Source organism: Bombus terrestris, chromosome 1, assembly GCF_910591885.1.
Source record: "Bombus terrestris chromosome 1, iyBomTerr1.2, whole genome shotgun sequence".
NCBI lineage: Eukaryota > Metazoa > Arthropoda > Insecta > Hymenoptera > Apidae > Bombus > Bombus terrestris.
The window spans coordinates 746,662-761,996 of record NC_063269.1 but is presented as its reverse complement, the minus strand read 5'-3'; the positions used below and the strand labels follow the sequence as shown (position 1 = coordinate 761,996).

The following is a 15,335-nucleotide window of genomic DNA, read 5'->3' as shown; positions in this document are numbered from 1 at the left end:
CAGTAACGCCGTAGCCCGCGTTTAATATTGTTTGTTTAGAATTCGAATGGAGAATACTATCGGGGTAGGTGTATTCCAAGAATTGCCCTGGTTTATCTCTTTTTCGACACGTTTGGCTCAGGATTAAGATGCGTCGGAATCGCTATCATATAAACAGACCTGAACTCTGAACATTCCTATATCAAAAACAGAAAAGACATTTTATATTTCAAATTTTTTATAGCAACCGCGAGCTTGCTTTCGGTCTTAATTCGTAAAATAATTAACTAATTCTATATATCGTGAATTATCTAATTCATAACTTTCGAAATGATTTGTAACGATCAAGGAAACCCATTTATTGATATTTATTTTCCCTTTTCTCTCGGCATGCATAATATATGTTCGCTCGTTTCTTTTCCATCAAGAGCTTATCGGCGGCCGTTGCCGAAACAATGCAACCGTTGACCACCAGATGCCCCCTTTTTCAGTATTCATCTTTTATTGACATTTCGAGTTTATTTTTTCTCTTGAATCTGAACAACATTATTTCTCAGAGATGGGTTACAGGACGTACAGAAATCGTAAACAACATTACGTTCATTATACTGGAAAATTTTTATTTCGTCGCCAACATAATTTTGTATAATCAAATAACTGAATTTTTCGATATGATCTTGTCAACATATTTCAAGGTCATCGAAATCTGTGTGTTCCTTTGTAAATAATTATATATCTAATAATCTTATATCTAAATTTTATAACATTATGTATTATATACATTGATAAAATCCATAGTTCACATACAATAAATAACAGTACATAATAAAAACACAAAATAAAGGGAATGTTCGAGTGATGTTAAAATATTTCGACTTTCTGGCCGAAAGTTACAAGTTCAATTCTTTTAGTCATTAAAAATTTGAGACTACCTCGCATCTTCTCCTTAAAGGATTCCAGTGTCCATGAAAATTTAGAAAAAAGATCACAGGTCGTGAAATCTTTCGTATTTTTTTCCTCCCTCCGCTTTATGCTTCATCATTTTCCTGAAAAATTTGATAATTTTAAAAATTTGCAATTTTGGTAAGCAATCATCTTATGCCTATGAAGAGAATCAGACACTTCTCAGTTTAAGAAAGCTCTATGTTTTCCATGTCTGAAATTTCCAGTTCAAGGTTCTACAGTTATGTATAAAATTTTTTAAGCAATCAAATGTTCTTTGGAGACAAAAAGACGCTTTGAATTTTTATTATAATTTACAAAGAGTTATTTCCTTCAGTTCTTTTTCCATAGTGAGAGTTACATCTAAATCATTTGTAGGGATTGGAATATGTGGCAAATTCTGTTAAAGGTAGATAGGGCAAAATAGACAAATGCAAGTAAGAAAATGAGATGAGAAAAAGTAATAAAAAAGGAGTAAATAAAGTAGATAATTAACTGACTAGAAATTTAAAAAAATTGAAAATTACAAAAAATAGTTACAGATAAGTAATAAAGTACATCAGGTAAAGTGATAATAGATAAATAACACAATTTATGTATCTTTTTCCATATATTTATTAGTTTTAGTTTATTGAAAACAGTTAATTTTTTTTTATATTTCTTAGTCTCATAATAATTAATTTTGCAGCACCTTTTGTGACTTAATTTCTACCAAAACAAAAATGTAAAATTTATTTGCAATAGTCATAACATATTTTTTATATATCTGGCACATATATTTTATATAAATATTTGTATATCTCAATAAGAAGTATTAATTTATCAATGTGTAGAAGTAAATATTTTTATTATACATTTTATAATCATTTATTCCAGCATATTTGAAAAAATATAAATGTTTGAAATGTTACTTACATAAATCCAAGTTAATAGTAATGTTATCTTTAGAACTGAAAAATTGTTTCTAAAATATTAAATTTCGTTATATGTACTTTTGCAGAATAAAACTAAATACCGACAACTCAATTCTCTTTTTGTCAACTGGTAATTGCGAAAGTGAATAATAAAAATACTTATAATCACGTATATTCTCAAATAGACGATATTTATAATATTTTACTTATACAGCAAGAAGAAACATATTTGTTTTACATTCGCTATTTTATATTTTTAATATTATTACACTTAATTTGTTTTTGGACGTGTATTAATATAATGCCAATTCTGTTATTTGGTTTTATACATTTACATCGTATTATATTTCCAGCTAATATAGCTCAGGAAATAATGCAATTTGACTTTTCTTGAACATTTCCATCTGCTTTTTCAATCTCAATCAATAACGTATGAAAAATATCTGCAACAGACTGAAACAAAATAGAATTACATTGCAATTATCCACATGTAACAATGTAATTTAAAAAAGATGTAACAAATTTACCTCGTTTTGTTTTGCACTTGTTTCTAGGAAAGCAGCATGCCAAGAATCTGCTAATCGCTTGCCTTGTTCTGTTGTTATCATTCGATCTACATATAAATCCGTTTTATTTCCTACTAATACAATTGGGACACTGAAATTCATAAAAATATATTCTATTAAAATTATATATGATATACATTTGTAATTATATACGCTATCACGCAATCCTTTTATTTGAATTAATAAAGTGAATAATAATATAACATACTGGACTTTTCCTGTTATATCCAATAACTTGTCATAAATAATTTGTACAACTTCAAAACTCTTAGCACTTGTTATGCTATATACCAGGACATAACCATGGATATCCATAGAATACTGTGTAGGAAATATACTGTATTCATCTTGACCTGCTGTGTCTACCAACTTAACTTCATAATCTTGACTATTTACTCGTGTACTTTTTGTAAATGCTGGAAAGTATACAAATGAATTGTATAAAAAAATAAGTCAAAATAGGCAGCAGAACCGACATCTTTCAAATTCTTATATCAAATCTTATTTCTTTTTTGTAAATTTTAGTTGAAGAAGCAAAGGATAAATTTGATGATGTAGGATACTACTGCGCTCAATACATTCAATTATAATAAATAAAAATTGTAATATACTTAAATATATAAAAAACAAGAAAACTAATAACTGACGAGTTCATGCATATTGCCAACAATACATCATGCTGTACTCGAACTAATTTGTGTTGTGTTAATATAATTCATAAGGTATGTGTACAAACCGCACATAATGTAAACTAATTCAGACAATAAAATACCTTTTGTACCTGAACATTATTTATAGATAAGAGTAATTTATATGAAATAAAATTGAGAAGCATTTCATGAAAACCAAACCAAATTTTTGAAGATCTTGAAACTTCTGTTATGTAACTTATGACTTATCTGTTCCGAATTACAAAGTCATTACATAAATACCATTATATTTGTAAAACAATAAGCTTATCGCTATTGTGTATTTTTTTTTATGAGTATTAACTCATATTAACCATTTTTTAAATTTCACATATGTAAACAATAATACGCTGATATCACGGTATTAGATATATAGATTTAGAAAAAAATATGACTATAATATGCATTTTCCATTGTAGTATCTTAGAAAGAACAAGAATTTTTATATGTAGGATAAAATCTTTAACAGTTCAATAAACGGAAATTCTATTATAATGTCATAAGAATAAATATTAATATTTTTTCAATTATTCAACTACTATACATTTTAAAGTTCTAGAATATAATGATATTATTGAATGAAAATTAAATTTACTCACATTTAAAATAATAATATTATCAATAAGTTCCATTGCATATAAAATAAATAATATGAAATCATGAAAATTATGTATAATATTAGCTTAATACTTTAGTTATTGTAAATAACAGTATAATTACTAAAATATATAAATAGCTTAATATGTTAATATATCATAAAAATTGATCAAATACATGTATTTTAGTATTGTACATGGAAAAATACGTTACTAAAATATCATATTAGATATAACATGATATAATATTAGAATATCTAAATAAATATAATAAATAAATGTAAAGAATATGTAGATATTCTAATATCATAATGTAAGATTAGAATGTAAACTGTGTCTATAACTAATTATAACGTCTTTTTAAAACTCTCTTGTATAATTTCTTTATCTCTTATATTTTTAAAAATTTTTTGCTAAATAAGAATGAAATAGTTTAAATATTTTTACACAATTATAGATTAACAATTTTTCACATTATAAATAATTATAATTGGAAACATTAATTTAAAAAATTGATAATTAATTATAAGTTAAACATATTAAAGACATATTTTAACAATTATTGGCTCATTGAATTTAGTATACTAATTTGCTCATTCAATAATAAGTTTTCATGAATCTCTATTGTTTACAGCATGAATTACTAACAGAATGTGCAGAAAATACTACTAACAATGTCATTAGAAATCTTTGAAGTAGCGTGTAAGACGATACAGGTACTTCTTACTATTTTCTATGGTAGGGTCATATGAATCCACAAACTGTCCCTCGACGAACTGTATGCTCAGTGACGACTTGCCTATTAAGAACAATAAAAAAAAAAAACAATAAGCATTGAGAATACAAAAAACATAAATTTTTACATACATAAAATGTTTGTATGCGTTTATAAATTTGTATAAATGTATAAGTATGTTTACATACTAAAAAAGTCCCATATTTTGAAAATTTTTATTAGTTATGATATGATAATAATTTAATTTTCAAACACACCATAAGATAAGCAACTAATTATTGATGTAAATAATAATATTTGTTAACAGATCAGTTGTATATTAAATTATTTGAATTACAATAATAATTTTTCATTACCTACGGATCTATAACCCATAATAGCTATTTTCCTTTGTTTTGGTGGCATTTTTCAGCATTTATAAACAGAAACGCTGCAACTGTAGTCCATAAAGGCTGGTGCATGCTCCAATTAGAACCTCTACATAAAATTAAGATAAGAAATGTGAAAAATTATTTTTTTCGAATAAAAGAATATATCCTTATATTTGAACTAATTGTTAGATACTACTATTATTCTAGAAGATTATTATAATAAATTGATTCTATAACTTATTACATTAAAGATTATAGTTTAGACTATAATAAACATATTAAAGAAATTAGTTTACAATAAAACATATGTCTAATAACATAGATTGTGATTACATAAATAATTAAATAGTAATTCTATGAATATACTTTTAGTATACTTGTTTCCTTAAATTGTTACTTAGTTTGATTACATCATAAATGTTTTGAAAATTAACTACGACATTTCTAATTATATATAGAATTATCGCCTATATTTGTAATATTTCATTTCATAAAAATTACTAATTGTAATTCGAATTTCAATAAAAGCCAAACAAAGGAACCATATACATGAAATATGAAAATAATGAATGACTCTTTGTGAAAGCATATTTTTTATAAAATTGCAGTCATTAAATAAAATCTGCAAAAGCTGTATACGTAAGTAAGAACGCATTTAAATATGTATTTATTATATGCGTATTAAGTATAGTTGTATGTACATATATAGTATTCTTTACATCATACTCTGTTTACGTATTTATCAATTATATAGTAAATGTTTCGTTGTGTTGCAATAATCAAACTCTTTTATTTTATAACATGAAAATTGCACTCATCATAAATAGACTTCTCATCGAATTACGTATTATTTAATGCACATGCAAATGCACATGCACTACTCACCAAGAAAGAGGAGGTATATACATCAGTATACATACATTATGTGCGTTTCATGTTAATCGACATATTGACTCCTATTATATGTCAAGTATTTAAACAAATAAAAGTTGATATTTGCCTGAATATGATGTCTTAAAATAAACTTTTCAATACTACTGGAAATATTACTATCTTCTTATACGCTGACGCGATAGTTTCGTACTGATATTTTATATAGTGTCACGTCTCCCGGACGTGTATAGACTTAACGAGTGACGGTAGTTCAACAGTAGCCGCAAGATGTCTACTATCTCTTCACAAGTACATAGTAAATTATTCGTTATTCCAGTATTCATTAATTTATATACAACCTACAAAATTTATTTCAATTTTATAGGCACAGGAATAGAATATGACCTATTAAATGTAATCCGATTGAGCAGTTTAATTGGTGGTCTTGAGAAGAAACCTTTCTTTTTTGTTCTATCTTTCTCCTTTATTTCGCGATTCATCCACATGTTTTGATGCTGAAAGTCCGATCTTAGGACTCGATAGTCTTAGATTTTAATCAAACTCTTAGGGATTTCCTTTTAAAAAGTTTTTTAATTAATTCTAAGCAATCCTTCTTATAATATATTTAAATAATTATATTCATAAACATTGCATTTATAGTATCATGTATTTATAATATACAATGCCGCAGAGGACATTAAGCAAAAGACATTAACCTCAAAGAAGAAAGCAATGGAATCCAATACCGAGGATAACACCGAATATATGCAATGCTGGTATTAACTAAAAATTTATAAGTTAATAAAGATAAAGGCAATGATTTGATAAAATTAAAATTACATGTAATATTTACATACTGATCTCTCAGTAAATGTTTATTTTAGGGAAAACATTAATGCTTAAATTACATATAACATAGTATTGACACCTTGTATTGGTGACCATGTTTAATAGTTTACAATATAACACTATTTACTTCTTTTTTGTGAAAAAACAGAATAAATATTTCCGCAGAAGAAAATTTCTTGATTTTGTTATCTATTGGCAATGAAACATATCTATTTTGTAAGTTTGAAAACAAAGGTGAATTCTATTTCTTACATTTTGTATGTTAATACTTTCATCATCTTACTTTCTGTTACTTTTTAAAATATATTATGAAAATCAATTAAGGGAGATCTACGAAATAACTATAATATATAAATAATTATTATATAATTTGTAAAACAGTTTTATCTATTGCAATTTTTCTTAAATTCCAACTTGTTCATGTTATACTTTTGATTTATTATTTGTTATAATATAATACAATTATAATATAATTTAAAATAATATTAATGACAATTTTTATATTTTAGCTATGCTAATCCATATTTTTGGCATATAGTCTATTGAACATACGCTCACATACATATGATATGATGTATATAATGCAATGTGAAACTTTTATTTCGTTAATTATATTGATAATTTTTTTATATTAATAATAATTAATGAGTTTATACTATAATTTAGTATAATTAATACATATATACATTGAATTAATTGATTTTTATTTCTTTGTGGAATAATGTGTAACGATTCATTTTTACATTTTGCAATTGCTTCTTTTAATATTTATAGACAGTTAAATAAAAATAAATTCGTTTACAAATAGGTTGAGCATATGTAAAAAGAAAATAGACCGAAATTTTTGAAAATATTTAAAATAAATATTTAAAATGAACTTTCACGAGATAATTTCTGAATTATATTCTGTAGTTATATTATTTGAGCGCAAAATGTAAGCGAGAAACTATACACAAATCTCTATTTCATTTCATCATTATAAGAGTTCTACGTTTTAACATGTAATGTGTATTATATATGAATAGATAAACTACATACCTACAAACAAACAAATAAATAAATAGATACCTACATTACACGAAAAATCAAAAGTGAAACCTGTTCGGCAATAACACGTCAATATCATAGATACGTTCTCTTTATGTCACGAAGCTTTCTCTAGATCATAGATTCCAGAACTGATTCTAGAACAAATTTCGAAAAAAAGGCAAAATTATTTTTCTTTCTTACAGACCTCTTTGATTTGAACTGATGTTTTCTTCTTCTTTTCTAAAAAAATACAGATTCTTATTATATATATGTAGACAAATTATATATACATGTATTCGCAATGAGTGCAATCAATCTGTTGCTTTTATAATTGATCTTCTACTTCCTAAAATGAATAGGTATACTTTCTTGCTACTTTATAAATCAGCGAAGAATACACGTAAAAATTTACGTGTGTTTAAGACAGTTAATGTACGATTTATTTAAGGCAGTTAATGTACGAAATAAGAAGGAAGTGCATCGTAAATCGCTTTTATAACGTTTTCTACTGATATTTTATAGAATCAGGGAATATACATATATTTTTTATTGTTAATTGTTGATTTTCCTTGGTTTAAACAGTGGTATGTCCACAATTATGAATAAAATGGCTACAATAAGTTATTTATTGATACTTTGAAGTCATTTACAACATTTCTTGTGACTTTCTTAAATTCATTAAGGAGTCGATTTCTCCTTGGAATTATTACTAACGCATATTTGCTTATGTATATAGAGTATATAGACAATAAAATGAAAAATAAGTTCGCATAAAGCTATATATGAAGTACAAAGAAAAACTACGCAGAATAAAATCCTCGGGGGTACACACAGGAATGGAAAGCAAGCGGGTAGATATAAGGAGGTCGTGTTTCATTGGCACACTCAGTTTATCACTCGATCTACATAGCAGATCAGTCCGTATTATAAAAGCACGCAAATTAGCATTTCGCAATGAAAATTGAATTGTTGTTGCAAGTAAATAATAAAAATTCTAAATAATATGTTTAGTCTATACTTTAATCATCAATACTTAAAAAAAATTCGTGTCGATAATTCTTTCCTTTATAGATTTTCATATTTCTTGTGGGCAATATAACAATTATAAATTCGAAAAATGTAGCTTTTACTTTCAAGATTACAGTGATAATTTATTGTTCCAAATTTAACATATACATCAGAATATTTAAAATGTAAAAAATATAAATTAGTTTTCTTAATGATTTTCAGTCTATTTTAGTTTTACCGATATTGCTAGTTCCTATATCCGAAGGATTTTTCTTCGAACAGTAAGTAAAGTTAAATTTTAGTCTTGCCGATGATAAAACTTATCTTTTTAATTAAATTTACTGTTAAATTAGTGCCATAGTAATTTTAATTTTCATTTATTAAATATATACATTCCCCCTAGATTTACATTAAATGTTAGTTATAGTGTGTTTAATAACGATATTATATGAAGAAAACAGATCGTACATTGACAATTTGTATTTCAGCCCTAAGAAGCTATTAATGGATTTGTTTCAATCGTCAAAAGAAAAAAAAGAAGCAAGAAAGAGGCCTCATATAGATCATTATCATGTACATTATTATCCAGTAACAATCCCTATATTTGAACCACTGGTGAAAGCACCTAAAAAACACAAACTGGAAGAAATATATCAGTAAATATGAATTATGTTACAATTAAAATATAGTGTAATTAGAAATTATATTTAGTAGATAGGTTTAAAGTTTTTGTAAATTGTGTATATACTTTTACATAATTAATTTTTGTTCTGTGTTATTTAAGGTCAATTTATTTCAGTAGTGCACACATTCCGTTTGTTAAAACTTTAATTGATAGTAGAAAAATAACTTTGATAAATTACTTTGACGAATAATTTTGGATTTTGAATAAAATAATTGTTTAGGATTAAGAAATACATATTTAATTTCAAATTTTTAGCAACCAATTGGAAACAGTTGGGTGGTCCAGTCACGAATATAAATATATTCCTGAACCTAAAATTAAAACTTTCAGTTTATATGATTCGCGGAAAAATTCTGTGCCGTGCAAAAAAGAAATTTTAGGTAATAATTGGAATACTTTTAACTTATTTTCTACTTTTTAAACGCTTGCGATTTAAACAATGTTTATCCAATAATGTTGCAGAAACAGATCTTTTGGAAATAATGAACAATAGCGAGGACGAAAATGTATTGTACATACATCCCTCCACTCACAAGTATTAAAATACACAAAAAAAGGGTACCTAAAAAATCATTAGAAAATGATTAAAATCTTTAAAAATTATTATCTCGTTCGAAATGTTAGATTATAAAGAGCCTATACATATATTCGATATGACAACAAAAAAATGCAAATTATCTGTATTAAAATTAAATCTTTAATCAATCTTGACATTATTAAACTTTTTATTAGACATATTTAGTGTTATTTAGTTCCGTAGTCAAGTATTCTGTGAATAATAAGTGCCACATTCATAATATTTAGGTTTTTCATACTGATATTTTTGATACTGGTTATGTTTGATACTGATTTTTATACTTAAGGATTTTACAAGATGAAAATCTGTTGACGTAAAAATCTTTATTTTTTCAGTTTACTTACGTAAACTCTAGCGTGTCAAAAATATACCTTATGATGTTGAATATGTATCGTAAAATTTATTAAATACTGCATTATACGTTAATTAGAATTAGAGGTTGGTTCAATAAAATAAAAATACATTTTTATTTCCTTGTCACAATGTAGAACTAATAATATTCCTAACATGATTGCATGCTATAGATAATATTATTAATTTTTTGCTTTTTATATTGTTTTATTTAGAAAGTATAATTTTGTTAATAACATGATACAGTACTTTTCAATGTATTAATAGAATATGTCGTAAAAAGAATAATAGCTAGAAATATGGTGGCACAATATTTAGTACTTTCAATATTTTATTATCTTGTATATTATATATAATTTTACAATTTTAATTTAATTTTAAATACATGATAATTACAATTTTTTTCACACGTAGAGTTTTAATTTAAGATGTCTAGGATCTTGCATCTTTTCGGAAAGCATTTTATAAGATATTTTCAATAAGCGAGATATATTCGATGGTAATGGCAGCTTTCTCTTCTCGATACGCATTTCTTGTTGCTCCATATGATCCTGCAAGAGCTTGGACATAAGGAGCAACATGTGTTTGCGATCGGTTAGTCGTATGATATGAGTTCCCATTACTTTTTCTAATCGGGATTTTACCGGTGGATAATTTATTCTAGAATTAACAAACGAATAAATAAGATTTAAAAAATAATATAAAAATTATATAAATCACAAATACATGAGCAGTAATAAATAGAGATTACAGGTCCAAAATATATAACTGCAATGTAATATAATTTTGTTGTACAAGTAGTTTGACAGTATCATTTAATATTTTGTTTCTAATACTTTTTTAGACGTAGATACGAAAGATTAGAATTAGTAATATCTATATTATAAATTTATAGTAATATAAATTCTATAAAAGAACAAAATGATTTTTAATTGAATGACAAGAAATTAATATAAGCGGTAGAAATTATAACTTACGCATATCTTACGTGTTCTGTTTCCCACCATTGCAAAGGAGTTTCATAAGGATCTATAGCAGAGATAAATGCTATTTTTACATCTTCAAATACCTTTTTAGGTTTTCCCGAGGCTTCTACTTTTCTCTTATCGAGTTCGATCTTTTTATCAGCTTTACTAATAATTTTATTCTTATATTTCTGCTTTTCTTCATGGTTAGCTTTTTTCTGATATCTAGTTCGCCTTTTCTCTACTGTTGCAGTTTGCATACTAAAATATCTGTTTCTATCTTCGTTTTCTTTATATAAAGCTATCGATTAAATTTAATCATTACATGTTATGTTTTCTAATTGATATGGAACATAGTTCGTTACATTAACATCAATATGGTTAGACTAAAATTTTGAAAATGAATATAGAAAATTTAAGAAAAAACAAACGCATTCAAAACTAAGATTTTAAAGATTTAAAAAATAGCTCGGACTATGAATTTAATTAGAAATTTTGTTCTTTCAAATAATAAAAAAGAAATTTATATAAATAATAATAATAATAATAATAATAATAATAATAATAATAATAATAGTACTTTATTGTATATTAGACTTTATGTCTATTACAAGGAGGTTCTTTGGTGTAGCAGATTGATTTATTTAGTATATATTTTCTTATCTTATGGATAGGTATTCTAATCATTATAACATACATTAGACACTAATGTAGTACGCATAATAATAATGTAACATATATGTATCCATGAGATAAACTATACTACTTATATATTATAATATAATATGAAAATATTTCATTTTACTTGTGATATTGTTCAGTGTTCATTTTTTAATGCTGCTATTATGAGATCATTGTTATACTATTTGACTTGCATATTCTAATTTTTCTACTAATATGTAGCACTTCAAGTGTTCTATTTTCTCATTTTTATGTCTGAACTGACTATCCTCATGCCAGTTTTATGACTGCTTGGATGTACATACTGCACTAGTTTTCATGTTTCTTGTATATCACTCAACACAATCATGATTTAAGGAAGTCATCAATTTCTCTTTCACCCTAAGGCATTACTTGTATCATTGATGACTGCATTGTATTTGACATAATTGAGTAATTCCTTACGTTTAAGGTAAGAAATTTCCATTTGCATGTTGTAGAGCTAGTGATTTAAAAAATGTGTACAGAATAACTATACACATTAAAAAATAAATGCTTTTATGATAATAATCAATTTATATATTTCCTATTTACGATCTTCAAAAGATTTAAAAGTTCCACAAATTTTTAAAATAATATTTTAATTTAATATCTCTCAGATATCTTAATTAAAAAATTTATATCATAATTTTAAATTATTCCAATTTTTTAAATCTCAAAATATCAATTGTAACGATAAAATTTTTCTATAATATACTAAAACATTCTCAAAAGCTATTTATTTCATTTAAAATAGAACTTTGAATACTCTCAACACCAATGAGTTAATAATTGTCATACAATGAGTCAGATTATTAAACCTTGACCCTTGAAATATCAAACAGATATTTGTCACGAATTTGTATTCCATTATTTACTTTCTATACATAGTATCTATCTTCAATATTTAAAATTATGTATCATATAAAATAATTTTTTAAACATACTTAAGTACATATGTATGTATATATTTTCTTATTATATTGAGGCATAATGCCTATTATAATCTTTTCTAGAGTTAATACATGTTTCATATATTTTGTTTCCATCTTCATTTATTTCTTGATGTTGTATTATAATTTGTTGTATATATATCTATTAGTATATTTTTGTTACTTATTTAATATTATAGTATTTCTATTAATCGACGTAACAAATTGGAATACTTTACATCAATTTTTTAGAGACAAATGTATGATTAAACTTGAACAATTCCCGCGCTTACAACGTTAATCGCTTCACTATTAAACTATTAACTGCTATCAGATAGTAAATCTGCTACTAAGCAGCTTTTCTTTCATATAAACAACATGAAATTATTTTTAAATTTCATACAAAATATTTTGTTACTCTTTGTTTAAAAAATCATATTCGACATTCAAGATTTTTAAAATTATGACAGCTATAAATAAAAATATTATATTGTACTCATATAAGATCGATCATATATAAATAATACTTACATACATAAAGTTTCTGAACAATATTTGTATTTCTATTGTACAAAATACGTATAACACATATTGTATACAACTATAATTAACCTGAAAGATGTTTATTTTGCGTAGTTAAGGATATTACTATGGTCGTACGTCGTATTACTCGTACTTATAATTGTAAGGCACAATCGGTATATGTGACTGTGTTGTAAGGTACGTAAAAATATCTTTAGAAACATGGCGAATATCGCAAAGTTTGTGGGACTGGACAGAGCTTGTAATTATTGGCGTACAATAAAAGCAAATGGTGGTATTTTAAATTCTTTGTTCACATTATACAGGTTAGCATAACACAATTGTTATATATAATATTTTCTTAAATAGTATTTATATATGTCAATACTTTTTGTAATTATCTATGGAATTGAAAATTTCTTTTATAGTAGTAAATCTAATCTTTTAAATATTTATGATTGTGAGATTATAGATATTTATTTTCTGTCTTAAGTTCAACATAAAAGTATAAATATAATTTAACATCACAAATAACATTATGTGATATTACATTATAGAGTGGATGAATTAAAAGCTGGTACTTTAGTAGGTGTGGATAAATATGGTAACAAATACTACGAAAATAATTCAAACTTTGTTGGTAAGTTCAAAAAATGAAAATTCTTTTCTTATTTGTTTATAGTATGAATGTGTAAAATATTCCAAAAGATCTTGCACTTATTATATACTGAGATAGATAAATACATATTATATACTTACTATATATTTAAAGAAACACAGCTTTTTTAATATAATTAAGTATAATTTAAGAACATTATGTTTATAAATAATTAAAAGTTGACCATTATACTAAATAATGAAGTTATCTGTAATTAGAAAGTTTTTGTTATGTTCATTACAATAGGTTCTAATAGATGGGTAATATATTCTGAAGAAGTTAATATGGATTATGATGGTTCTCAAGTCCCAGCAGAATGGTTTGGATGGTTACATTATAAAACTGATTTAATCCCTACTAAGGATCCTAATCGACCAAAATATTCATGGATGGCAGATCACAAACCAAATTTGAGTGGTACCAGTGAAGCTTACATACCTTATACTACTACAAAGCCAAAAATTATACCATGGAAACCACCGCAGTAATATATTTCCAGTGTAATTTATCATATAGATTTGCATAGGGTGATTATAGTAAAGATAATATGTAATTAAATGTAAATAAATATAATGAAACTTAATACTTATATTTATTTAATATATTATTAATTATTATCAGTAATTGAGTTATTGTAGCTTGAAAATATTGTATCTGACTATAAAGTCTTAAAAAATTCTGCCGTTTGTTTTTGAAAAATATATATTGCCAAAATTTAATGTTAAGTGAAATATTGTATTATTTATCGGCATCACATGTGTCCTTTCGGGTCCTGAGGGGCTTTTGGTGTTACATCCTTATATCTGCTTTTATGGGTAGTATGAAGTCGCTAACATAGAACATATAATCTTAAGACCTAATTGTAACATAACATAACCTATATGTTTACATATAAATATAAATATTCGTCTTGAAATCTAAATCATATTTGGTCTCACTTGCCTCTTATTGCTATGTCTATTTTTGGCATTATACTGACACAGTACTTTGCTTTTTTTTATGGTTAATTATTGTGTGATTATATTCTATAAATTTTAGTTTAGTTTTTTTATTTTGATTACTATTATATTTTATTATATATGTTCTATTTATACATATATTTTATTATATTACATAATAATTATTTAATAAATATAATTATTTGAAAATTATCATTTGAATTTGAATTATATTTTGATAATTACTATCATATTTTACTATTTTAAAATATTACTGTAAAATAATATTACTGCTACGAGTATACACAAATAATTTAATTATATTTTTACTTGAAAATAATTTTCTAAGTATGTGTGCGCGCACACACACACACTATAAATAGTCCATTATTGGCGAATTAGCAAATTATCTTAATTCATTAGATTTCTCAGAAGAAAGAAGAATAAGATCTAAAG

The 15,335-nt window shown here is 25.0% G+C and overlaps 4 protein-coding genes across 13 annotated transcripts; 2 read left to right on the top strand and 2 right to left on the bottom strand.

The window, feature by feature from the left end:
- Nucleotides 1-1,991: 1,991 nt before the first annotated feature.
- LOC100644046 (GTP-binding protein Rheb homolog) lies at nucleotides 1,992-5,927 on the bottom strand. 3 transcript variants are annotated; one of them, XM_012312015.3, is made up of 6 exons: nucleotides 5,794-5,927; nucleotides 4,779-4,899; nucleotides 4,414-4,485; nucleotides 2,610-2,817; nucleotides 2,363-2,492; nucleotides 1,992-2,288 (listed from the first exon to the last, which is right to left on the bottom strand). In XM_012312015.3, the coding sequence occupies exons 2-6, from the start codon at nucleotides 4,825-4,827 to the stop codon at nucleotides 2,199-2,201; spliced, it is 549 nt and encodes a 182-aa protein (XP_012167405.1). In that variant the 5' UTR covers nucleotides 4,828-4,899; nucleotides 5,794-5,927; the 3' UTR covers nucleotides 1,992-2,198. The 3 variants fall into 3 exon arrangements, with proteins under 3 accessions (XP_012167405.1, XP_003392873.1, XP_020719888.1); XM_003392825.4 differs by having other exon boundaries at nucleotides 5,679-5,902; XM_020864229.1 differs by lacking the exon at nucleotides 5,794-5,927 and adding an exon at nucleotides 5,160-5,191.
- Nucleotides 5,841-10,283, top strand: LOC100644628. Of its 8 annotated transcripts, none has more exons than XM_012312415.3 (7): nucleotides 5,846-5,975; nucleotides 6,052-6,442; nucleotides 6,551-6,731; nucleotides 8,775-8,833; nucleotides 9,041-9,208; nucleotides 9,493-9,617; nucleotides 9,700-10,283. In XM_012312415.3, the coding sequence occupies exons 3-7, from the start codon at nucleotides 6,714-6,716 to the stop codon at nucleotides 9,777-9,779; spliced, it is 450 nt and encodes a 149-aa protein (XP_012167805.2). In that variant the 5' UTR covers nucleotides 5,846-5,975; nucleotides 6,052-6,442; nucleotides 6,551-6,713; the 3' UTR covers nucleotides 9,780-10,283. The 8 variants fall into 8 exon arrangements, with proteins under 8 accessions (XP_012167754.2, XP_012167805.2, XP_012167609.2 ...); XM_012312219.3 differs by having other exon boundaries at nucleotides 6,551-6,749; XM_020864253.2 differs by lacking the exon at nucleotides 6,551-6,731.
- Nucleotides 10,284-10,478: 195 nt separating this feature from the next.
- LOC100649198 lies at nucleotides 10,479-13,433 on the bottom strand. Its single transcript, XM_012312549.3, has 3 exons — nucleotides 13,293-13,433; nucleotides 11,143-13,231; nucleotides 10,479-10,825 (listed from the first exon to the last, which is right to left on the bottom strand). The coding sequence occupies exons 2-3, from the start codon at nucleotides 11,388-11,390 to the stop codon at nucleotides 10,570-10,572; spliced, it is 504 nt and encodes a 167-aa protein (XP_012167939.1). The 5' UTR covers nucleotides 11,391-13,231; nucleotides 13,293-13,433; the 3' UTR covers nucleotides 10,479-10,569.
- LOC100644236 (NADH dehydrogenase [ubiquinone] 1 alpha subcomplex subunit 12) lies at nucleotides 13,367-14,524 on the top strand. Its single transcript, XM_003392827.4, has 3 exons — nucleotides 13,367-13,609; nucleotides 13,841-13,923; nucleotides 14,188-14,524. The coding sequence occupies exons 1-3, from the start codon at nucleotides 13,506-13,508 to the stop codon at nucleotides 14,427-14,429; spliced, it is 429 nt and encodes a 142-aa protein (XP_003392875.1). The 5' UTR covers nucleotides 13,367-13,505; the 3' UTR covers nucleotides 14,430-14,524.
- The last annotated feature ends 811 nt before the right edge of the window (nucleotides 14,525-15,335 follow it).